Genomic DNA, 26,507 nt, shown 5'->3' with positions numbered 1-26,507 from the left:
ATGTTTGAGACCCCTGTTCTAAAACATTCCACATTAAAGTTTAACCCGTGTTCTGCACACACCAAAAATCTCTGCAGCAGAGGTGAACTATAATTTATTGTATCCTAGGGGGAAACTATTATTTTTGAAGAAGTCCAATGTAATATGAAGTTCTATCTGTATTGGAAGCCTAGGCATGAAATGAAACATCTTGGAGATAAGAAATTGGTTAAAGCCTACCAGAAATGATTCAATATTTTTTTTTTGTCCTGCTTAACCGTGAGCTAACCGAGGCAACACAACCGCTTGAGTATTACAGGCTTTAAGTACAAGCAAGGCTTTGAAAGCCTGACACGTTAGATAAGGCAATATTGCTTGAAAGGATACTATAGCCATATAAAAAAAAATAACCGGTGTAATAGAAAGAGAAGTGGAGTATCATTCACAAATAGGCCATGACAGAACAACTGAATGATTTTCGAGTGGAGACGGTAGGACTTGTGTAAATCTATTAGTGTGATGTGTGTGTGTGGAAAAAAAATAGGAGCAATCATCTACTGCACAATATATGAACTTCTTTGCTGTAGCTGTCACTTGTAAGGATTTGGACACAAATTGTCCTTTTGCCACGTATGCCGTCAAAAGAGCGAGGCTGCTGTGATGCCATTGGTGTTACATCTTAGCCACCAAAGCAAAAATAACCTGCTTTAAATGTTCAACCCGTGCACAGTGCAGGAAATGCCTTAAGGATGCATGCCATTAAAAGGTGAAATAGGCCCAGTGATGACAGCTCGGTGGCTGATTCACACTTCCTAAAAAAAACACAGTGATTATGCACCAATTAATCAAGTTGTCTCTTTATTAACTCGGTGGTATATCTCAACAGGTCGCCTCATTAATTAGTCATGCTTGTGAATTATTTATCTCACTGACGATTACGTCAAACCAAGTCGTTGTTATCTGATTTGGCATCAGGATAAATGTAGGTTGAAGCTACAGGCCAAGTGGGTCAACAATTGATCACCGGGTTGTCAGAAAAAAAAAGACAAATATCCCCAAACTTGAACAAGCTCCCATGTATTCTGTTCAATGTTTCATGATGAAATATCAGTGTGAGAACTATTTTTCCTTCTTGGGCACTCACCCCATTGGACGCCAGCACATCCTCCGTTTCCTCCTCTTTGTGTTCAATGTGCATCTCAAAGGGGTTTCCCTCTTGCAGGTATTGCTGGAACAGTGACTGCTCCTCAAGGATGGATGTGCCCTGTCGGCTTGGGGAGACCGAAGGAGAGCGACACTGGTCCATGAACTTAAACTCCTGGTTCATTGAAGATCAGAAAAACACAGTATAGTAATAGTGCATGTAAGTAAGTTGGAAGATGGCAAACTGTATAGCAGATGGGCTACTTTTTTACCTGATATAGTCTACTGTATATCTCCATTTAATATGCGTTGCTAAGTGAGCCTCAATGCCAATGTCATGAAGAAGCAATGACAAAAAGAGTATGCATATGCACCTTGGTAAATGTGCAATATACGGCGCTTATATTGTTCCCTCTTACAAAGAGTGTGCTTTTCAATCAATGCCGGCGGTGCCCTTGGAGATGCCTATTGCAGTGAGTAAACACATATCTGGACACTTAATTTAAATATTAGCCTTTCATACTTTTAAAGGGTATACAGTCGGTTCAAATTTACACAGGCACAATAAACCCTGCTAAAAACATTAACTACTTGTGCAGCCGTAACCTATGGAAAGATAAAACTCAGCTTCCCTAGGGAACACGCTTATAGCAACACACGAGCGCAAGTCTTATATGTGTCTTAAAGGGCTTATTTTCTCTTATGATGTCTACTATATTGGGTAATACAAGTATAAATGTGACTATAGGGGTGTTAGTTCATGTCTAGAGGGCTCTAATAATGTGTATTTGGGAGGTTTTCTACGTGGTAACTATTAAAAAATATGGAATTCTTCTCTTTGGAACCAATTAACCATGATAAACGAGAGACATATGTACATACAAACAGCATTGAATACTTCCCTATGCAAATGAATGTGTTAAGATGATAACATTCAAACTTATGTGAAGCTGTAAGTTAGAATGGGCTTATTTTCTCTTATGATGTCTACTATATTGGGTAATACAAGTAAAAATGTGACTATAGGGGTGTTACTTCAAATCTAGAGGACTCTAATAATGTGTATTTGGGTTTTTCTATGTGCTAACTATTAAAATATATCATTTATAAATATGGAATTCTTCTCTTTGGAACCAATTAACCATGATAAACGAGAGACATATGTACATACAAACAGCATTGAATACTTCCCTATGCAAATGAATATGTTAAGATGATAACATTCAAACTTATGTGAAGCTGTAAGTTAGAATGGGCTTATTTTCTCTTATAATGTCTACTATATTGGGTAATACAAGTATACAGTGCATCCGGAAAGTATTCACAGCGCTTCACTTTTTCTACATTTTGTCATGTTACAGCCTCATTCCAAACTGTATTAAATTAATCTCTTACCTCAAAATTCTACACAAAATACTCCATTATGACAATGTGAAAAAAGTTTTTTTTGACATGTTTTGAATTTATTAAAAATAGAAAACAAAAAAATCACATTTACATAAGTATTCACAGCCTTTGCCATGAAGCTCAAAATTGAGCTCAGGTGCATCTTTTTTCCACTGATCATCCTTGAGATCTTTCTACAGCTTAATTGGAGTCCACCTGCAGTAAATTCAGTTGATTGGACATGATTTGGAAATATAATAACTGTCTATATAAGGTCCCACAGTTGACTGTGCATGTCAGAGCACAAACACCAAGCATGAAGTCAAAAGAACTGTCTGTAGACCTGCGAGACAGGATTGTCTTGAGGCACAAATCTGGGGAAGGATACAGAAAAATGTCTGGTGTGTATGGTAGAGTGGCCAGACGAAAGCCACTCCTTAGTAAAAGGAACATGGCAGCCCGTCTGGAATTTGCCAAAAAGCACCTGAATGACTCTCAGACCATGAGAAACAAAATTCTCTGGTCTGATGGCTTTCGTCTGGCCACTCTACCATACAGGCCTGACTAAGGCCCTTCTTCCCCGATCGCTCAGTTTAGAAGGCCGGCCAGCTCTAGGAAGAGTCCTGGTGGTTCCAAACGTGTTCCATTTATGAATAATGGAGGCCACTGTGCTCATTGGGACCTTCAAAGCAGCAGAAATTTTTCTGTATCCTTCCCCAGATTTGTGCCTCAAGACAATCCTGTCTCGCAGGTCTACAGACAGTTCTTTTGACTTCATGCTTGGTGTTTGTGCTCTGACATGCACAGTCAACTGTGGGACCTTATATAGACAGTTATTATATTTCCAAATCATGTCCAATCAACTGAATTTACTGCAGGTGGACTCCAATTAAGCTGTAGAAAGATCTCAAGGATGATCAGTGGAAAAAAGATGCACCTGAGCTCAATTTTGAGCTTCATGGCAAAGGCTGTGAATACTTATGTAAATGTGATTTTTTTGTTTTCTATTTTTAATAAATTCAAAACATGTCAAAAAAAACCTTTTTTCACATTGTCATAATGGAGTATTTTGTGTAGAATTTTGAGGTAAGAGATTAATTTAATTCAGTTTGGAATGAGGCTGTAACATGACAAAATGTAGAAAAAGTGAAGCGCTGTGAATACTTTCCGGATGCACTGTAAATGTGACTATAGGGGTGTTACTTCATCTCTAGAGGACTCTAATGATGTGTATTTGGGTTTTTCTATGTGCTAACTATTAAAATAGTCATTCATTCATTTTCTACCACTTTTTCCTCATGAGGGTCGCGGGGGGTGCTGGAGCCTATCCCAGCTGTCTTTGGGCGAGAGGCGGGGTACACCCTGGACTGGTGGCCAGCCAATCACAGGGCACATATAGACAAACAACCATTCACACTCACATTCATACCTGTGGACAATTTGGAGTCGCTAATTAATTAACCTAGCATGTTTTTGGAATGTAGGAGGAAACCAGAGTACCCGGAAAAAACCCACGAGAGATGGCCGAGGGTGGAATTGAACCCTGGTCTCATAGCTGTGAGGTCTGTGCGCTAACCACTCGCCCACCGTGCAGCCACTATTAAAATATATCATTTATAAATATGTAATTCTTCTCTTTGGAACCAATTAACCATGATAAACGAGAGACATATGTACATACAAACAGCATTGAATACTTCCCTATGCAAATGAAGGTGTTAAGGTGATAACAATCAAACTTACGTGAAGCTGTGAGATGTTAAAGTTCGATTTGACAGGGCAAAGTTCCCATGTTTCATTTTCCAGAAACATTCGCAGCTCCTCTAGTCGTGCCCTAAGAAATTGTTAAGAACACGCACACACACACAAATCACAATTACTAAAGATAATACCGTAACTGGAGCACTAATTTAAATGTCATTTCATTCAATTCAACAACTGTCTCAAGGCACTTTACAAAGTACTTTGAGGACCTTACAAAAGAGTGTGAGAGAGCTTCAAATGGAAAAAGTCAACATTAGTCGTTTGATGTTACAGTTCACATGTGGAGGCAGTACAAGGTCAAGCACAGAGAGGAGAACAATGTTTAGAACTGCAGAAGTCACCCTGGAATTTCTTCTGCGTGGTCTTTGTGACGACAACACAGTATTGTTTCCCCAATACTTCACTTTCCATTCATTTCGAGTGGACTGGTGTTCGATAACGCCACACAATGCTACATCTGTCACCTCTTTCACCTTGAGATCACGACTGTAATCCAAGCATGCCTGTCTTCCTGACGCAGTTTATTATCATTATTTTGATAAGCTAATATTGATGACTCTTGAGAGGTAATCACAATGTGATCAACACAATCATTTCTGATGATGTGCTGTCTTTGTCAAAGCGTACATATTCAAGTGGTTGGCAGCAGGGTTATGATATCAAGACACAAATGGGCTTCCAGCTCATCAAATTGCTAAAGACTCATACCACCCAGCGCACAGACTGTTTGGCCTCCTACCCTCAGGGAGGCGCTATAGGAGCTTACGGACAAGAACCACCAGGTTCAGGAACAGCTTTTTCCCCAACAACTGTCTCCTTGTTGAACTCTGCCCTCCACTGCCCACCCCTTCCACTACTTACATCCCCCCGCTGATCTATGCCCCCCCCATCACTTCATTGCACTATTGTACAGATTGCACTATTGTACATATTACTGTAATATCTTGTTGCATTCATAGATCATACTGTTTATAATTTGTATAATCTGCAATAGCCATACTCTAGTCACTCCATTGCAATACTGTATATATTACTGTTATTACATATTGTCACATCCATACTGTTTATAATCTGTATAATCTACAATAACCATATTATAGTCATTTATATCCCTGTACATATCCTCACTGTATTATAGTCATAGCCTGTTACGGTTTTTTTTGTTTACATAGATCTGTCTAGATTTTTTTCTACATTTACTTACTAAGGTACTTATAAAATTGCACTTCTGGTTGGATGCTAGCTGCATTTTGTTGCCCTGTACCAGTGACATGAGCAATAACAATAAAGTTGAATCTAATCTAATCTAATCTAATTAAGTATCAACAAAATCAACTCTAAGATGTAGCACACTAGGAACAGCACACGAGGAAAATATCTGTCGACAGTACCTACCATTTCACATGATTCAACAAATCTCACCTGTGGTAGTTTTTAAAGTAGTTTACACTCTGGCGTCGAATTGACTCCTGCAGAACCTCCGACTTACTGCTGCAGAATTCCTCACCAACTTGCATTAGCCTTGAGGAAGTGAGGGATGAAATAGCAACATAACACGACATATGGGAGAGAAGGATTGGCATGATTTTATAAAATACCTGCTGATGACATCCAATACTACTATGAAGTCATCATATTTGAAGTTGGACATGTCGGTCCCCAGGATATAGGCCTTCACCTTTAACTGGACATCCTGATGAAAAGGAGAAAACAGGTCATTTGTAGCCATGAGAGGCCATGATTGAACTGAACTTCTTCTCTATAGATGTGAAAATGACGGTACAAATATAAAGCCAACCTGCCAGATCCTTGTGAGGCCGTGCTCTAGCTTCTTCTTCACATAGCTGCGGTCCACCACCGACTCATCAGACTCCGCTGCATCATCTATGCATTAGAGACAGGGAGCGGTGCTAAGAAACAGAACAAATCCTTTTTTTTTCTCTCCCCCTGACTTTTCTATTGTTTGATTGTGTGCTTCCAACAGGACTGGCAGGAATTCATTACGGTGCTACAAAGGAAGAGAAAATAATGCAAACCTAAAAGCAGAACTCTATAAGATCATCTTCATGGAGGAAGCTGTCAATCAGCAACTCAAGGGAGCTGAGGATTGATTCCTCGTCACCGAGATGACAGTCAAATTTGCTTTGACTCCTCTTCAGTGAGTCTGGCACACCACCTCACATCAGCTGAGGGTGGCGAACGAGAAACAAGAGACGACTGATGATGAGAGACCTGGAGATGGGGCCTGCCAAGGTCGTTTTCAATAGGCGGAAGAAATAAACACGAAGACGTAACAAGTACTGGGAAACCTCCGGATCAGTATGGATCACTGAGTACGGATTTATCAAAGCTCACAGGAGCCTTTGAGGGTGTTCTTGAAAAGTAGTCTTATACCAATACACACATGTGTAACGTGCATTGCCAATATATGGTGCAATATAATGAGTATTAAGGAGTTTTCGTCATATAAACAGTCCATTCAAAGTCCGCTCTAATTAATACGCATGTTAAATTATTCCTCTGAGAAACCAGTCATGACTAACTTTCTCAGGAAGACAGCAGGAGAATTCCTCAAGGTATTCCCACTCCACATACAATATGTTCACATGGTAGTCTATCATGTGTAAGCAGACCAGCATGATACTCAAAGGACCGCAGTTAATCTCTCTGTGAGAAATACGATTAGCGGAAGAAAAGGTCTGTTGCGCCTTACTGCAGATTGCAAACCAACGAACACAAGAGAAGGAGGAGGGGAAAAAAAAAATCTCAGGAGGAATTCTTCTGGCTCAACTATTTCCTGAAATAGATGGAACCATCAAAACAACAAGCTAATTCACTATAGACATTTCTTATCAAAATCCATACCCAACCGTGTTATTATTGTCCATTACAATTTCCAATCAAACTAAGTTGTTTGGCCATTTTAGAAGAAAACAGTGATATCAATTCCTAACTAGGGATGTTCCGATCGGGGTTTTATGCTGCTGATACCGATCCCGATAAGCCGTGAGTGAAATCGGCCCATACCGTTACCAATACCGATCACATACATGCAATGTAACTGTTTAAATGTACGACAGTTTATATTAGGGGTCACCAAGGTTTATTCTTGTGAAAATTCTTTCACATTTAGAACATTTATTTTCAGAGCTTATTTCAAGACAACATGCTTGTTTTACTTAAACATTAGCAAAATGCTGATATCCATAAGTCATGTTTTTTATTTCACAATGCATTTAATTGTAGTCTTCTCACATTATCAACTGAAAACCTGAAAGAAAAGCAGGTTTGCCCATCTCTAATGGGCCCCTCCAGCCGCATCCACTGCCTTCTGAACCTTCTGTGCCACAAGAGGAGACAAAATACGTTCATTGGACAGCCGAACTTGGGAAGTGCAGAGTGGTTGCCCAACGCAGCCACGCACACAACAAAAGTTCCTCCTGCGCTAAAACTGTAAAACTATAGCGTCTCTATGCTACCCAAATCCGTACTGAGGTGATACTCATGCCCAAGTAGAGCAGGTTGGGATCGGGACATTATAGTAGCCAAGTGGCTACTATAAAGCCCCCTCCCAAAAAAAAACTGATTGGCGGATGTTATTGCCGTTTAAAGCAAGTACTTCCAGCCAATATTGGTACCTTGCTTTTTCACGGATACTGATACCAATCGGTGGCCGATCAATCGGAGCACGCCTATTTCTAACTATTTGTTATTTATATTCTGTTTCTACCACTTCAGAAAAAAGCAACTTTCTTCCACTTATTCACAGAGAAAAAAAAAACTGTCAAGTGCAGATCAAACTTCGATGAAACCTAGAAACAGTAGCCCTAAATGTCTACCTGACCAATGATTGCAATCTTTATAGAAATAGATTTTCCTGTGTTTTTTTTTTTGGTGTTTGGGTTCAAATGAAAAATATCTATTTATAGTTTTCTCAGTATGTGGCGGAATAAATGGAACTCAGGTTGGACTGCGCAGTCATAGTTAAGGTGAGCATAATGTATAGACATATAGATATAGTGTACTGAATAAAGCATAATACTAGTTTCAGGTGCTCTGCCTACAAAGGAAGTCGGTCAATTACAATGGCGTCAATCCACTGACCCCTGTTATGACACAGGTGGCTTCTAGTGTGAGCCAGAGGTCAATGTCACCTCAAAATACTGTTGAACAAATGAGACAACACACAGACAGTAAATCACTACACTGACAGAACCACGCACGCATAAGTGTGGGGGGGGCAATGCAAAGGCCAGGGACACCTTTACACAGAGGTGAAAGCCAATCAACTATTGAGATGATTGATGGGACTTTTGGCGGGAAAATGAGGTGGATGTCCTTTGCCTTGCAAGGAAGATGACATTTCATGAAACAGACAAAGGATTTAGGATATTTCCGACTACTCAGAACCACTTACAACCTCATTCACCTCATGCAAATAAATCTAAGATTAAAAAAAAAAAATCAAAAGCTGCTACCGATTTTAAAAAATGTCAAATAAATCCATAAAATCAAATATGCAGTATACAGTGAATGGAAAACATCAATATTGCAAGCAACAATAACCAATAAATGTGCTGATTACATTAGCATGGTAATGGAGCCAAGTCAAAGGCCCACGTGACACATTTGCACCAGAAAGAAATGCATCATTCACAATTCATCAGTTGCTCACATACTATTTATCACATACAACTAGGTCATTCTAATTACACTAATCATCAACGTGTACCTACATTGTATACATACGTTAATATTCATATCAGCGACAATAAATGCAATGTCATATATGAGCATAGTTGGATGTCATCTCCATCGAAAAAGAAATAACACAAACCACCGTACTTGTCAGCAGCGGCACTCCAACTATGTGGGATTCCTCTCTGCATGCTATAAACCTGTCCAAGGTGTGTATATGCCGATATCAAACATGCAGGAAAGATTAGTGTTACTGCGAGCGTGGAGAGAGTGGAAACCTGACCCCATTTTCACCAAGTCTTTGAAGTCAAACTGATTCTGTGACTTATTTCTTCAGCTTAGGGTGCAGAGAGTAATATACAGTAGTATAAACTAGTACAAACTGCTTTAAGATGTGTAGCAAAGCCTGCTTTTTACATTTTTTTTGTTTCCCAAAGAGGGCTGCACTGCATGGTGGACTAGTGGTTAGCGCGCAGACCTCACAGCAAGGAGACCAGGGTTCAATTCCACCCTCGGCTATCTCTGTGTAGAGTTTGCATGTTCTCCCCGTCCATACATGGGTTTTCTCCGGGTACTCCGGTTTCCTCCCACATTCCAAAAACATGCTAGGTTAATTGGCGACTCCAAATTGTCCATAGGTATGAATGTGAGTGTGAATGGTTGTTTGTCTATATGTGCCCTGTGATTGGCTGGCGACCAGTCCAGGGTGGACCCCGCCTCTCGCCCAAAGACAGCTGGGATAGGCTCCAGCACCCCTGCGACCCTCATAAGGAAAAGCGGTAGAAAATGAATGAATGAATGAATGTTTTCCCAAAGAGGGCTGCACGGCGTTCAAGTGGTTAGCGCGCAGATCTCACAGCAAGGAGACCAGGGTTCAATTCCACCCTCGGCCATCTCGGTGTGGAGTTTGCATGTTCTCCCCGTGCATCCGTGGGTTTTCTCCAGGTACTCCGGTTTCCTCCCACATTCCAAAAACATGCTAGGTTAATTGGCGACTCCAAATTGTCCATAGGTATGAATGTGAGTGTGAATGGTTGTTTGTCTATACGTATGTGCCCTGTGATTGGCTGGCGACCAGTCCAGGGTGTACCCCGCCTCTCGTCCGAAGACAGCTGGGATAGGCTCCAGCGACCCCCTTGAGGAAAAGTGGTAGAAAATGAATGAATGTTTCCCAAAGTGGTGCGGTCTCATGCCTCTCATGCCCACCCCGACAGTTCACCACGACACCCACGGGGCGGCCACCCCCCCACTATTCGAGAAGCACTGCTATATCAGATATTGGTAAAAAAAAAAAAAAAAAAAAAAAAACATCCCCAGTTCAAACATCATTGAAAAGTGCATAAAATACATTATGTTTCTTGCTAGGGATATCAATGCAAATGCATGTAGCATAGGTGTATTGTGCGGTACCTGTTGTCAGTGTGGCTGCTTGCTTGTCATGCTCCTCGTGCCACTGCATTGTGCGGTGGTAGCTCAGCATCACCTCCCACAATGCTTTGCACAGGTCGGTCAGACAAGGAATGTAGCTGTCCAGAGTGATATGCTGCAAACAGAGAGGTGATGAGGACACAAGTGGCTAATGCTGTTTTGTGCATGGATTCCCTTGCAAAAATTCTGCGATAACACATGCTCTGTACTCTGCATCATATATAAATAACACTTATGGTCGTTATATGTACCTATGGTGGTAGATTTATATGATCTGTTTTGTCCATTTGCTGAGGTAACACACAATTATACTTTCAAACGTTTGTTAACCAAGTACAAATGAACATGAGTCGTTATGTTTGGAAATTAAATTGGCTCAGCAAAGGCAATTTATTCTCCTCTCATAAACCTGATGATTAATCTCAGGTTGCTCACTATTACTGCTGTTTCCACAAGAGGTGCATGTTTAAAAAGTGTATCACATATTTACAGTATAATGGCCACCGTTAAGCTTGAATATCATCAATGACGAAGACCGAAAAATAGAACAGAATGAAGGTACACAGTCTATGTAGCAGTTGCCACGCCCCTTTACAAAGTGAAAGTTACGTTTGTGTAGAAGTGAGAGTCAAGCACCATAATTCCATTCCGCGGCACGGTGGTCAAGTGGTTAGCGCGCAGACCTCACAGCTAGGAGACCAGGGTTCAATTCCACCCTCGTGTGCATGTTTGCATGTTCTCCCCGTGCATGCGTGGGTTTTCTCCGGGTACTCCGGTTTCCTCCCACATTCCAAAAACATGCTAGGTTAATTGGCCACTCTAAATTGTCCATAGGTATGAATGTGAGTGTGAATGGTTGTTTGTCTATATGTGCCCTGTGATTGGCTGGTGACCAGTCCAGGGTGTACCCCGCCTCTCACCCAAAGACAGCTGGGATAGGCTCCAGCACCCCCCGCGACCCTCGTGAAAATGAATGAATTCCATCAGTCTTGTTGTAATGTTGTGCTATTTGAGTGTTGTGTATTGTGAAGGCCTCTACTGGACTATTAGACTGAATCTAAAAGTGTAAGCATACAATATAATGCAGTATGACTATATAAAAGTAGACGGCTAGTCTGTGATGCTATTTTCGCAGTTGTGATACAGATAAATCGGGGATGTATAATGACAGGCAGGTTAAAAAACGTGCTATATATTTGACTCTCCATGTTCTTCAGGAGCCAACAATGCCGGTAGCATGTTGCCAAGCAACTGGGGGACAGGAAGACCATGTATGGTTATGAGGTGTGTGTGTGTGTGTGTGTGTGTGTGTGTGTAAGTGGGTTTAATGAGGTATACAACCTCAGCTACACACAATCATCGCTCTGTATTGTGTGCGTGAGTGTGTGTGCATTTTGGGTGAAGTGTAGCATCTGTGCCGTCTTTATTTGCTGGACTCAACCCAGCTTGACAGAAGATCCACAATAAAGGCTGACTGACAACGAGGGGGAGGAGGTAGACATAAAATATTTTTTGTCAACGATCCTGTTATTTGCTGAAAACAGCTACCCATCAAAATGCATTGGCATCTGCCAAGCTGTGCCACTGCAGTTTTGAAATGTAAAATGTGGGTATGCAAGGGAGTAAACTTGGAATAAAACTGCGGTACATAAAAACCCACTCATTGTCTTTTTTATGGTTTCAATCTATAATACTGTAACTATGATAAAGTGACATGCAAAGATAATAATCTATAAACTTCCCACAAACAGAACAATTTGTTGTTATTTTTCATCATTTTTGAGGGCCTTGATGCATGAAAACTCTCCACTGGTTCGGTAAAAAAATATATTTTTATTTTAAATCACTGTGAAATTTTGTGGAAACGACAAAAAGTTTGTTTTTTTCGGCTGCAATGTTGGGCGAAAACCAGTATTTCAGCAAACTAGTCCTTGGCACTTTGACCAAAACGAGTCCAAATGAAAATCATGAATACTAGACAGACGGGCGATGTTACATTATCCAAGTTTACATGAGGAGTTTTCCGTCTTTCTGAATGGAATTTTGACTTTTCTGAAAACAGTGGTATACATGGAAAGGAATATTCCAATCACTGGTCTACACGCACGGCTATATTCAAACGGAATAGTCAATGGCGCATGCGCAGTAAAACGTAAACATCAACATCACGTGATACCAGCATACCAACGCTGTACCAATGTTAATAACTCAGCTCCTTGAGGAACTTCAACAGAACTAGTACATACAATGTAGACGTCACCTATCAGCTGCATTAAATGTATAGATAAAAAATAAGCATTACATTAAATACGCCACATTACCCAAACACACACATAAGAAAAGGTGACCTCGTAGCGCTCCTGACAAGTGCAAACCATCTCGTCCAGCCAACAAAAGAAGCCGCCATTTACTGTAACAGTGTTTCAATTATCCAATAAGATGTAGCTTCGGTTCATTATCAAAGTGCTTTGACGAAAACTAAATCAGATTAGAGAATTGGCTAGAAGATGTAGATTTCCCATGGGAAATCGGTCATTTCTTTCTTTATTACGGACCATTATAACAAGGATCACTCTCAAAAATGTACCACATATAACATGAAGGTTCATAGACGGATCATCATGCTGTGTCTCATCTGGCATTTATAGGCATGTTTAATTTGTGATTTCTTTTCCATTCTGGTTGAGTATCCTATGGTACAGCCGTATCATAGCATAAAGAACATACCTGGGAGGCTGAATAGATTAAACAACCATAACATGTCAACATACCAAAATGCGTTTGGTGCAGAACTTGAGGAATCAATAAAGAATAAGTTCCACCGTTGTTTGATTTATTTAAATGTCTTTGTCACTTTCTCATGTCAAAAAATGAAGATGTGACATCAGATCGTGTTTTGTACACAACAAGCACGAAGACTAGTATTTGTAGCACAAGACACACACAGCTAGCAAGTAGTACACTTGCAAGCGTATAGTTCACCGAGCTCCTGATCTCATTTTACATCACTTTCTTTCTGAATTCTTCACCCTTGGTGTCGACATGCAAGTTTATTGCAAGTGGATCATGTCGACACCAAGGATGAAGAATTCAGAAAGAAAGTGATGTAAAATGAGATCAGGAGCTCGGTGAACTAAACGCTATATATATATATATATATATATACAGTGAAGAAAATAAGTATTTGAACACCCTGCTATTTTGCTATTTCTCCCACTTAGAAATCATGGAGGGGTCTGAAATTTTCATCGTAGGTGCATGTCCACTGTGAGAGAGATAAACTAAAAAGAAAAATCCAGAAATCACAATGCATGATTTTTTAACAATTTATTTGTGTGATACAGCTGCTAATAAGTATTTGAACACCTGAGAAAATGAATGTTAATATTTGGTACAGTAGCCTTTGTTTGCTATTACAGAGGTCAAACGTTTCCTGTAGTTTTTCACCAGGTTTGCACACACTGCAGGAGGGATCTTGGCCCACTCCTCCACACAGATCTTCTCTAGATCAGTCAGGTTTCTGGGCTGTCGCTGAGAAACACGGAGTTTGAGCTCCCTCCAAAGATTTTCGATTGGGTTCAGGTCTGGAGACTGGCTGGGCCATGCTAGAACCTTGATATGCTTCTTACGGAGCCACTCCTTGGTTTTCCTGGCTGTGTGCTTCGGGTCGTTGTCGTGTTGGAAGACCCAGCCACGACCCATCTTCAATGCTCTGACAGAGGGAAGGAGGTTGTTCCCCAAAATCTCACAATACACGGCCCCAGTCATCCTCTCTTTAATGCAGTGCACTCGTCCTGTCCCATGTGCAGAAAAACACCCCCAAAGCATGATGCTACCACCCCCATGCTTCACAGTAGGGATGGTGTTCTTCGGATTGTACTCTTCATTCTTCTTCCTCCAAACACGCTTATTGGAATTATGACCAAAAAGTTCTATTTTGGTCTCATCTGACCATAAAACTTTCTCCCATGACTCCTCTGTATCATCCAAATGGTCATATGCAAACTTAAGACGGGCCTTGACATGTGCTGGTTTAAGCAGGGGAACCTTTCGTGCCATGCATGATTTCACATCATGACGTCTTAGTGTATTACCTACAGTAACCTTGGAAACGGTGGTCCCAGCTCTTTTCAGGTCATTGACCAAGTCCTGTCGTGTAGTTCTGGGCTGATTCCTCACCTTTCTTAGAATCATTGAGACCCCACGAGGTGATATCTTGCATGGGGCTCCACTCCGATTGAGATTGACCGTCATGTTTAGCTTCTTCCATTTTCTAATGATAGCTCCAACAGTGGACCTTTTTTCACCAAGCTGCTTGGTAATTGCTCCGTAGCCCTTTCCAGCCTTGTGGAGGTGTACAATTTTGTCTCTGGTGTCTTTGGACAGCTCTTTGGTCTTCGCCATGTTACAAGTTAAAGTCTTACTGATTGTATGGGGTGGACAGGTGTCTTTATGCAGCTAACGACCTCAAACAGGTGCATCTGATTCAGGATGATACATGGAGTGCAGGTGGACTTCTAATGGGCAGACTAACAGGTCTTTCAGGGTCAGAATTCTAGATGATACACAGGTGTTCAAATACTTATTTGCAGCTGTATCACACAAATAAATTGTTAAAAAATCATGCATTGTGATTTCTGGATTTTTCTTTTTAGTTTATCTCTCTCACAGTGGACATGCACCTACGATGAAAATTTCAGACCCCTCCATGATTTCTAAGTGGGAGAAATAGCAAAATAGCAGGGTGTTCAAATACTTATTTTCTTCACTGTATATATATATATATATACACACACACACACACACACACACACACACACACACACACACACACACACAGAATGACGTCCATATTTTCTAGTCCAAGTTCAAAGACTGCAGGTGAATTCCACCAAGACGTAGTTTTGCCAGACCACGGAATTGATAAGAAGTCTGGCCAATAATGATGAGATGTTGATGTAAAATCAATATATCAATCAATAACGGACCTCTCCCAGTGGTCCCTTTGCTCTTGAATTTTAAGTCATATAATTAAAAGGCAAGTTCATAAGGTCCAATGTGGGCTTTAACATCGTTCAACCTTTGCTTATTGTGGGAACACATCGATTGACGTAGTTGTGATTCTCCGCCAAGCAGGAGTGACGAAAGTTGCCATTTTTAGGAAGAGGTACAAAGTTCACACTTTGATTTTGAGATGTGTGAAAACAGACTGCATCATCACAAAAATTTGTTCTCAACAAGCGAAAAAAAAAGCAAACCTGGCTTCCCATAGAAGTCAGTGAAGTCACACATTTGTGTGTGTGCACACGCATAGATTAATGCATGTGTTGACCTCCATGAAGTATAATAAGCCAGTAAGCAACACAATCCATCAAGCTTAAATTGCTGAGATTGTTTTATTATGTGTGTGTGTGTGTGTGAGGTATCAATAGGATCATCCAGGCAAATCAGCACTGCCAGGTTATCCATCAAATAAACTCTAAAATGAGTGTGTGTGTATATATACGCTGTGGAAAGTTTTATCCAATTTAGATTTCACTCATGTACCTAATGTTGTGGATGGTCATTTTTCCAGATGCAATAGTGCAATAAAAAAGCTGAAATACCAAAAAAAAAAAAAGAAAGGTCACTTCATTACAGTTTTGCATTAAAAAAAGGCTTTAAAAAGTTATTTAATCTGTACATCATCATGCAATCCAACACAGGTGCAAAAAAACATGCCTTGACCCAGAGATTCTGCTGACCTTGCAAAAAATGTAGCATACTGTATATGCAGTATATCGAGGGAAAAAAAAGAGAACACTAAAGTCAGAGGTAAAGGGCGGGGCATTGAAAATCTGGTGAATGACAGCCCTGCCGGCTGAACAACAACATATCAACAAAAAAGCAGTGTTCGAAGAAAAGTGTGATAGTTGGAACATGCCATGAAATGGGACAGAAACACACGATCGCCAAGAAATACACACAGAGGACTTTTACCAGTAAACTTCTACAGCATATAATCTCCAGGGGACTCTCTGCGTTTCACCCCAGCAAGTCCATGATAAATTGACAAAGTTAAAGCTTCTTAGACGGCATAATAGGATTTATTTAAAACAGGTACCGAGAGGTTTCATGCCCAGACAAATAAGAAGAACAAGAACAGGAAAGTCGTGTGTGTCTGCAGTACATTGGTTATGCATTGTGACCAAGACAAATTACTTTACTAAGTGCTCATGATACCAAAACATGTTATTTACACCGTGTCAAATAACACTCAAAGGCAAATTTATGCTCAAATATTGAAATAATTATCTTTCTTTTTTGGCTATTTTTCCAGGTCAGGAGGAGGCGGAGCAAGTGATGTCTGACGGACGTTCCATCAATGTGTTGTTATTATGCACAGAACACTTTCTAGGTCTTCCAGAGTCTGCACCTATTCTAGCTGTATTTCTTGGATTTCATGCTTCCCGCTAAAACGGTTTTAAATTAGTCCACCCACGGCCCGTCTCCAGGCACGCCCACTTCACTGTGGTTGGTCACTAGGTGGTAACTTGATAGGCATCATTGGTGCCGTACGTGAGGACGTTGCGTTTACTGAGGGCAGACAATTTTAGCAAAACATCGGTAGTGGACGTAGGTGAGTACTCTGTGGACGCACAGCGTATCCAACATTAATAATTAATTGATATTTCACGTTCATGTTCATAAAAACAGTCCCGTGTGAAATGTCATTGACAGATGAAAATATTTTTCTCTTGCTGGGAATCACCAACTCCAATAACTTCTGCCTGAGCTTGCCAGAGCTTGCAGGAGGGAAGAGAGTGTATCGCTCCAACCGCCGCGCACATAAGGATGCCTGTCCTTCTGTGACATCGCAAAGGAACGGTTTTACAACGCTTTTGAGTACTTTCATTCCGTTATTGGTTTTTTTTTTGGTGTTATGGGGACTTTAAGGTATGGGTTTGATAGCGTTTCCCTTTATAAGTTCATGTCACTCTATTATGAATACACCTGTACCATGTTTGAATTCTGTCATTGCAGTTCCCAAATGAGAAAAATGTCACAAACAAAACACGGATCCCCGTCGATATACTGTAATCTCAGTGTCTTACCGTACATAGGTCCTTATATTGCATTTTCTGGAACTTGGTATCAGCATTGCCAGCACAGAGCTCGACATATCCCAGCACCACTTGGAACACGGTGTTGTGGATGGCTTGGGTGAAGTGCATGTGCAGCTGGTCCATAGCAGTCTGCAGAAGCAGCCAAAGACAAAGTTAGGAAAATGATTAAATCAAGATGTCACATTCATCTGCCACTGTGGGTATGTGAAGAAAGCAGCAGATATTGCAAATTAAACTCTGAGCGTAAACATGCACTGTTCACTTGGTTTGAGTATTAGTGTATGTAAATAAGATTGCCGGAGGAGTCGTGACAAAGGCTTTATTCACCAACTAACCAACTGGAGATCAAAATCAGACATCCCTTATGAAGGAAAAGTGGCAAGAAAATATCACATTTAACACTGAGATAGTGGATGGATACTGCTTCAAACTCCTTGCAAAACTGAAAACTGACTTCCATCTTGGGTTTTGAGTGTTCATTTAATAAGCACTGGCATTTGAGTCAAAGCCTAATAGCGTTTTCTCTATGTCAGAGAGATCCATTGTTGTCCTAGATCTATTAAAAGCTCATCAGCGAGCCACACTGTTTCTCTGTGTGACATGTTCCTTCATTAAGATGAACATGGGCTCTGCACTTTTTATTTCTTTCTTCCTGCACTTGGCCGTTGCAAATCCCAGCTGAAAATAGTCCCCAATTTATTACATTAATTCCTTTTATAAATGAAATCACCAATTGTTCCAGTTAAGAAATTCATTAAGGGGGAAGCGTTACCAAGTTTAATTCATTATACTAAAATGGGCTTAGGTCTGTTCTCACCTAAACACAATGGTACCGCCATGAATTGCCGTATCTCTCAGAATATTGAGCAAACTCCTATAAGTAAGAAGCACGGCAATCCAATTCGACTTTCCTGCTTCAGTTTTGTGGCTAAAAATCTTACAGCATCCAACTATAAGAGAGTGCTACCTAGATGGAATTTCCTAAAACTTAAAGTTAAGGATTTTTATACACTTTTGAACACATCTTCTGTGTGGTAGCTATTCCGTAGCAACCCCCAAAAGTACCTCGAACATTGGTACGTGACAAAAATAAAATTAAAATAATAAATGAATAAAAAACTTCGACTATATTAGGAAAGCAAGAAGATTATTATTTGCTATTTGTTATTTATTATTATTATTATTTATTAATTTTTATTATTAATTATTAATTATTATTTATTATTATTAATTATTTATTATTATTAATTATTTATTGTTTATTATTTATTATTACACGGGAGCCAGGCAACAACATTTTGTTGCCAATTTCACTGCTGTGTTATTGTGCAATGACAATAAAGAAGGTCTATGAACAAATGTAACAGTTGCTGATTGTAAAAGTACCAGATGGAGGGGTAGAATTTAATAAGCTTTGCTTCTTCCTACTCCTTTTGAACATGCGGAACTGTGAACTGATTATGTGATGCATTCAATTGTAATCTGATGCATGTTCAAATGAAATTACACCTATACCATTACCAAAATGGAGGCGAGAACAATGGAAATTATCCTCCACATTGTCCAAATTTATGGAACGCCTGAAAAGCATGAAGACTAGTTTGTAGACTTGATAAGCAATTTGTGACTGAAAATGGTACATATTGGCACAAAATGACAGCGCTCCCATACAACATATTTACACCATGTCAAGTACTGTTTACACCTAGACTGTTCCTGCATGTGTCAACCACCACGTCCCCATCCGTGTAGCAGCTGTGGCATTATTTGGTCCCGCTGTGTCCCGCGTGACGCCACGCAACAGCAACTTCATTAATTTCTCTATTGATATGGGACCGACAAGATGTGGAAGAAGCTTTCACTGCGGAAAAGAAAGATAAGTCTACATACAGTATACGACCTCGCAGCTGCAGAAAGTGCAGGAAGGAGGTTTCGGGAATTATGATCATTTACTTATAGACCTTCACAAGAAAGACCCAAAAGGCTACAGAATTTACCAAGATTTGCTCCAAGAGGTGGTGCAAAACCCCTTTGTGTACGTGAATTGTGCATGCTTTAAAAATGTTACACATACTTCCCACCTGTTTACCACCAATTTACTCATCGGCACGCAACTAACGCAAAATTGCCTACCACTGCAGGACCAGTGTAAACCCATTTTTTGTTAAAACACATCTTAATGAGTGTCAATCTCCCAAATTATTAATTCCAAAGAGCAGGTTTGTTCAAGAAACAATAATTAACATGAGTGAAAGCTCATTCCTTTGTGTTTAAACAATGCAGTGACCTTGAAAAGAAGTCAAACCTGCGTTTTCCCCAGGAGTGTGTAGGCCAGCTGGACCTTGGTATAGTGAGCAACATCAAAGTGCTTGCAAGTCTTTGACAGGGCAACGTCAAGCTGCTCCTGGAGGCAGAAACAGATGGATGACAAAGGCGGGTGGGAGGAAGACAGAGAGGGATTATCAACGTTAAGACCGGGGGATTTAGATATAGATGTGCAGATGTATGGCTCATACACAAAGCAGAGGTGGCGCTAATTGGATGTAGTAGGTGTGTGTTTCTGACAAAGAGATTTAAAAAAAGATGTGAGAAATGAACACAAAGAGGGTGGTAAAAAAAAAAAAAAAGATGTGACCTTGACACACCAAATCTACCTTTCAGAAATGAGTGCTGACTGAGGCACAATCTTGTATACACTGTAAATAGCCCATGAAAAATGAAACATATGGTTGGAGCTATATACTTATTGGAAGATCACTTTCTGTACCGAGTTTCCCTTAAACCATTCCTCCTGCAACCTGTGTTAACTGGGAACCTTTACATGGTTTGTAACAAACGTTACTTTGTTATGACTCTTAAAGGGCACCTATTATGCTAATTTTTTTTTCGGCAGCTACACACAATAACAAGCACATAAAGCGTTCTAGATCTTCCAGAATCTGCACCTATTCAGATGTATTTTTTGGGATTTTGTGGTTCCCGTGAAAACGGTCTGTTTTAATGTATTCCACTCACTCTGCTGGGTTCTTTCAAAGAGTACCGGTTTGTGTCACTTACTGTTTAAGAGTTGACGGTCTTCGTGTTGATAATAAATGGCGATTTCGCCCACTGCACAATGCATATAAAAAAATCCAGAAGTTTCTCAAGAAAAGCGGTTACCTTAAGTAAAGTAAGTAACTTTAGCATTTTAATATTAGGTTTTCTTCAACATCGGTAACGTGTAACGTGTTTTGCTGGTCTACCAGTGTGTACAAAACGTGGGTAAAGCCACTAATTGTAATGGGAAAAGGCCATTAGCAACCCCGCCTCCTCTATGCTATAACACTACACAGAGAGGCGCTTTTACTCAATGACTTACATAAAATGAACAAAGGACACTGATAAAGACACTGATACAGAGTTGTTCATTGTTGTGCGTGTACTATGAGCAAATAAACCACCTACACACACATAATTCAAGAATTCTCTTGCTGGAATCAGTCCCCAACTTTTAAAAGAACCACTATGCATTCACCAGTGTGTGGATGCTGTGTTCAACACTCAGTTAGAATACAGAGAAATATCTTAATTTGTCAAAAACCAAAACTTGCAAACCAGAGCGCTCAAAAACTAAGGTTCCACTATAGAACCACACATACACAAAATAGGAAAGCTACCAACAGCATTACATGACATTGTTAATGCAGCCAAATGTGCATATTCTCTATAGCGTTTAGATCAGGGGTCTCAAACTCAATTTACTTGGGAGCTACTGGAGCTAGGGTCTGGGTGAGATTCGGCCGCATCAGGTTTTCAAAAAAAAAAAATGCATTTATTAAAAACAAAAAAATTAAAAAAACTAACCAATTTTCTACAAGAAAAGCTCTGATAAAACATTCCACTGGGAGGATAACTAGGATAACTTTTTTATTTTTCTTCACAAAATAAGATGAAAAAATAAATAAACTAATCAAGAATATCATTCATTCATTTTCTACCGCTTTTTCCTCACGATCGCCAGCCAATCACAGGGCACAAACAACCATTCACACTCACATTCATACCTATGGACAATTTGGAGTCGCCAATTAACCTAGCATGTTTTTGGAATGTGGGAGGAAACCGGAGTACCCAGAGAAAACCCACGCATGCACGGGGAGAACATGCAAACTCCACACAGAGATGCCCGAGGGTGGAATTGAACCCTAGTCTCCTAGCTGTGAGGTCTGCACACTAACCACTAGACCACCGTGCCGCCCTTAAAGAAAATCAATGAATCAGTAATAAATAAATAAATATAATAATAATAATAAAACGGCAAATAATAAAAACTTAAGAAACCACATATAGTTGGTGGGTAGACAAATTATTTTTTTCAGATTAAAATGAACAAAGCATTATTAGAGCCCTGTAGACATGACAAAACACGACTATAGTCACATTTATACTCTTTATTTACAACATATTGCGCAACTGCAGGGTCTTGAGACACATGCTAATTCGCAAACTAGAGCGCTTGCGACCTGAACGGTAGCCTTCAAGTTATGAAGTTATCTTCCCTATCCACACGGATAGGGAAGATAACTATTAACAGTTATTTAACCTTTAACATGAACATGAATCAAACGTAATAATTTTTTCTGGGTACATGATACCATACAGCATCCATATCAAACTTGCGCGGGCCGCACTAACATTAAACTTTCATATCAAGGCGGGGACCTCAAACTAGTGTCCTGCGGGCCACATTTGGTCCGCAGGCCGCGTGTTTGAGACCCCTGGTTTAGATCCTTGTCGCAACATGTGATTTGCATAATGCCTTTGTGGAAAAGCGTCATCTACTAGATGTGTGTATTGTTCTTTGCCAAGACTCATTTGAGTTCATTTGAATGATTTTCTTTTGTTGACTAACAAAGCTGACAAGTAAATAAGCTAGCACCTCAACTCAAGGCTTTGCATTGTTTGTGTTTACTCTCACACACTTGCCTTTTTTTGTGGACAGACAGAACCAAAAGTAATTAATCTAGTCAAGCGCTGAGGCGGTGGTGCGGAGAAAAAATATGCTTGGCGGAACGTTTATCACAGCAAAATACTGCAACCCGGCTCCAGATGAAACTGATATGATTTGCATCCCTTTGCACTCATAATAATGACTTTTTGAGTGTGTCAATATTTGGCCAGACCCAGAGTGATGAGATGTCTGAAGAAGCTGAAGAAGCTTTTGCAACATTAAAGCATAGAACCTGACACTAAACAACATTAAAGGTACTTTTACAGATATTGCCTCTCATAATAATTCTCTTAGACAGAAGCAGAATGTACCTACCTCGATTTGTTCTAGAGTGTCTTGCAGTTTGGAATTCAATTCACTGTGGAGATTAAAAAAAAAAGAAAAAGAAAAAAAAGATGAATGCATGTATTTGTTTTAAGTTAGTGTAGCAGGCAATGTAGCAGTCAAATATAACAATACTTCCTCTCCGGTACTTCATATTTAACAGTTAAGGTTGAACGGGTTGTACTACATTATGACAAAACACAAAACGCCAACACAACCTTGAAGCATATTAAGATGTTATCTCATTCCGGGAAAGGCTTTCAACTCAATGCAGAGAAGTAACAACAGTATCTTATCTTATTTTTACCCATCCCAGGACACCAATTCAATTCCCTTGTGCTACCCCCCCCTGCACAGCACCCATCCGTAATCATCCTTTGTTCCCATCATCTCCCTGCACCTGTCCCTGCTCTGCTTGGGGTCTTTTGGGGGTCAGCTCGTTCTTGTGCTGGGCCTTGTGAGACAGCAAGTAGCCCGGGGGAAAGAGTGTCCTTAATAATAAAAATTGCTAATTAAGTATCTCAGCTTGGTCGGGCATAAAGAATGGGAAAACTGAAACCAACAGATTGAGTCCCACAGGTTGCAACTTTTCATAGAGCAGGGATTCTCAAACTAAGGTGCATGGATCTCCAGGGGGTACGCGAGCGATAGGTTGGGCTCCGCGGTTTGATACAGCCTACAAGGAGCGAATGGTGTCGCTTATGCATTGGCTTTTCGCAATTCATTAAGTTCAAGATTCATGACTATGTAAAAAGATCTGCTCCGATGAAAGCGACAAGGATAACTCAGCTCACAAGATTGCTTGTGTTCTGACTGGAAGACCAGAATCAATACCGTATCCCAGGAAGTGATCCTGCACCCTCTACCCTCTCAGCGTCTTCTGCAGATTCCCCTGCACTTTCTCTTCCTCTTCCCAATAAAGTAAATTATTAATCCTTTTATTGCCATTTTATTTAATTCTTGTATAATAGATAGTGTTTTATTACCGTATTTTATGGCATCCGTGTGTTCTATGTACTAAGTGTTAATTTAGGAACAGAACTCACACATAAGTAGAGGACCGCCAGTAATAATATTAGCACTTTTAAATATGTAGGCTTTCAACTGGTTTAAAAGAAAAAGTTTTAAGATTTGTTACTTGACATTAAGTCAATTTCTATGACACACCTCTGAAGAATTTAGTTTGAAATGTCTAAACCAGGGGTTTCAAACTGAATTTACTTGGGGGCCACTGGAGCTCGGGTCTGGGTGAGACTGGGCCGCATCAGGTTTTCAAAAAAAAAAAAAAAATGCATTTATTAAAAACAAACAATTTTTAAAAACTTCGCTTTGGTTCCAATTTTCTACAAGAAAAGCTCTGATAAAACATTCCACTGTTCTCAAATATCTTACTTTTTATTTTTCTACACAAAATAAGATGAAAAAATAAATAAACAACTCAAGAATAAAGAAAATCAATCAGTAATAAATAAATAAATAAATATATAAATATAATAATAATAATAATAAAACGGCAAATTAAGAAACCACATATAGTTGGTGGGTAGACAAATTATTTTTTCAGATTAAAATGAACAAAGCATTATTAGAGCCCTGTAGACATGACAAAACACGACTGTAGTCACATTTATACTGTTTTTATTTACAACATATTGCGCAACTGCAGGGTCTTGAGACACATGCTAACTCGCAAACTAGAGCGCTAGCGACCTAAACGGTAGCCTTCAAGTTATTTCCTTTAAACTTAAATAGCCAAAAACTTACCATTTCCACACGGATAGGGAGGATAACTATTAACAGTTATTTAACCTTTAACATGAACATTAATCAAACGTAATAATTTTTTCTGGGTACATGATACCATACAGCATCCATATCAAACTTGCGCGGGCCGCACTAACATTAAACTTTCATATCAAGGCAGGGGGCCGCAAACTATTGTCCTGTGGGCCACATTTGGCCCGCGGGCCGCGTGTTTGAGACCCCTGGTCTAAACAATAAATAATTCCTATGGCTTCTCGTACAATTTTTTTTTTCAGTATAAGGATTATAAGGGGAATCTCGTCCGTGGTCCCAATAGGTTTGAGAATCCTTACAATGTAGAATTGTGACACTAGTAGCCTGAACAAGTTGGCAGGCACAAACTACAAGCCTCTCATAAATCAGCAGTCAGTCCAACACCAGGCACATCAACACCAATGCAACGCTCTGCCAAAATTCAGACACAGTGGTGAAGGTGAACGGGTTGTTACATTACACGACGACGCCAGAAAGCAAGGCACAAGTACAGACGGGTGTCCTGATCAATAGCAGGACCGAACAAGTGAAGAACTACATCTAAGTGTCCACACAAAGACCCAAGAGAATACTTAACAGCTCTTAGTTCAGGCGGTCCGACTGGGAATGGACGCCAACTGAATGAACAGTAAATCCTGGCAGAGCCACACGGCCGTATGGTAGCATAAAGCAAGAGCAGCCCCATAAAACTGAAGAGTACTGGAATAATACAAAAATATCTTGTTATTTTACATATATTATCTCAGGGGTCTCAAACTTGCGGCCCCCCTAAATTGAGTTTGAGACCCCTGTATTATCTACACTACAAAATAACACTATGTCGTCCGGTATTTGTGCACGTGAGTTTGGAATCAGATGCAGTTCCTCCTTACATACTGGCCTCCTTGTATGATCACACAGAATGCATAAATAACAAATGAGGAGGAAAACCTAATTAACAATCTGCTCCCTGCAGCGAATTCGTGGATTGAAATGTAGTTACGAGGAAACCCGAGACGTTATCTTTTTATATATATACACCCCATTTTCAATTAGAAGTGGCAATAGGTGTCCACAGTAGCCCAGTAAACTGCTGAGTGGATATATATATGCTATCCGTGGCTTCAAGGGTCTGGCCCGGAAGTTGAGATTTTGTTTGTTTTTTTTGCTGCGGTCATAAAAGCCACTGTAATGCAGCAGGCGGAGAGACAACAAAATGGATTTGAAAAGTGAACCACAGCATAAAGGAAAGATTGAGAAACAGCCGCAACCCGGACATGAACAGCTCAGATGTCTCTTTGTCATACAGACCCAAGTCTGTGGCAAGCTTAAAAAAAAATAAAAAAAGAAAAGAAAAAAAGAATTATCCCGCAACTGCTGAGATACATCCAACTAAATGAATAATGAATATTGTGGGTGATATTGCAAAAAGAAAAAAGTAGAAAACGGGTTGGTGAAACACAAACACACTGCTTTAACAAGTGTACCTTATATGTGAGTAAACAAAATCCTAGAGTGAAAAAACACTCAAAAGAAAATAATAAAAAAGGCACAGTGGCTCTGAATAACCGGAATTGGTTCCGTGTTCAGTCACAAAAGCGCTTGTTGTGTCTGGGAAACTGTGACAGAGAGCACCTTAACGACCCCCTACTGCCAATATATTAGAAACAGGGATGACCGATATTGGCATTTTTTTGCTGAAAACCAACTCTTAATTTCCGATACTCGATATCAGCCGATACCGATATGTGTAACATGACATATCTTCTGTTGTGGAATGAACATGAAATGTGTTGTATACAGCATATTTTAAATATCGTTTTTCATAATCTGGAAAAAAAAATTCCGATATTGTTATCAACTTCTCTTCTTATCAATCTTATTTTGAGCTGACACAAATAAACAAAAACATG

General features: G+C 39.9%; 1 protein-coding gene across 2 annotated transcripts in view; it reads right to left on the bottom strand.

The window, feature by feature from the left end:
• vps50 (VPS50 EARP/GARPII complex subunit) overlaps window positions 1-26,507 on the bottom strand; it is a 90,040-nt gene that overhangs the window by 35,159 nt on the left and 28,374 nt on the right. For both annotated transcript variants that reach the window (XM_058047747.2, XM_058047748.2), the window contains exons 10-18: window positions 22,810-22,852; window positions 19,810-19,908; window positions 17,493-17,633; window positions 10,381-10,513; window positions 6,071-6,156; window positions 5,871-5,965; window positions 5,695-5,793; window positions 4,252-4,342; window positions 1,124-1,297 (exon numbers count right to left, since the gene is read on the bottom strand). In XM_058047747.2, coding sequence (XP_057903730.2) covers window positions 1,124-1,297; window positions 4,252-4,342; window positions 5,695-5,793; window positions 5,871-5,965; window positions 6,071-6,156; window positions 10,381-10,513; window positions 17,493-17,633; window positions 19,810-19,908; window positions 22,810-22,852 — 961 coding nt within the window. The remainder of the gene's footprint in view (window positions 1-1,123; window positions 1,298-4,251; window positions 4,343-5,694; window positions 5,794-5,870; window positions 5,966-6,070; window positions 6,157-10,380; window positions 10,514-17,492; window positions 17,634-19,809; window positions 19,909-22,809; window positions 22,853-26,507) is intronic.

Source organism: Doryrhamphus excisus, linkage group LG7, assembly GCF_037039965.1.
Source record: "Doryrhamphus excisus strain RoL-2023G ecotype Guam linkage group LG7, RoL_Dexc_Guam_v1.1, whole genome shotgun sequence".
Taxonomy (NCBI): domain Eukaryota; kingdom Metazoa; phylum Chordata; class Actinopteri; order Syngnathiformes; family Syngnathidae; genus Doryrhamphus; species Doryrhamphus excisus.
This window is presented reverse-complemented; position numbering and strand designations above follow the sequence as displayed.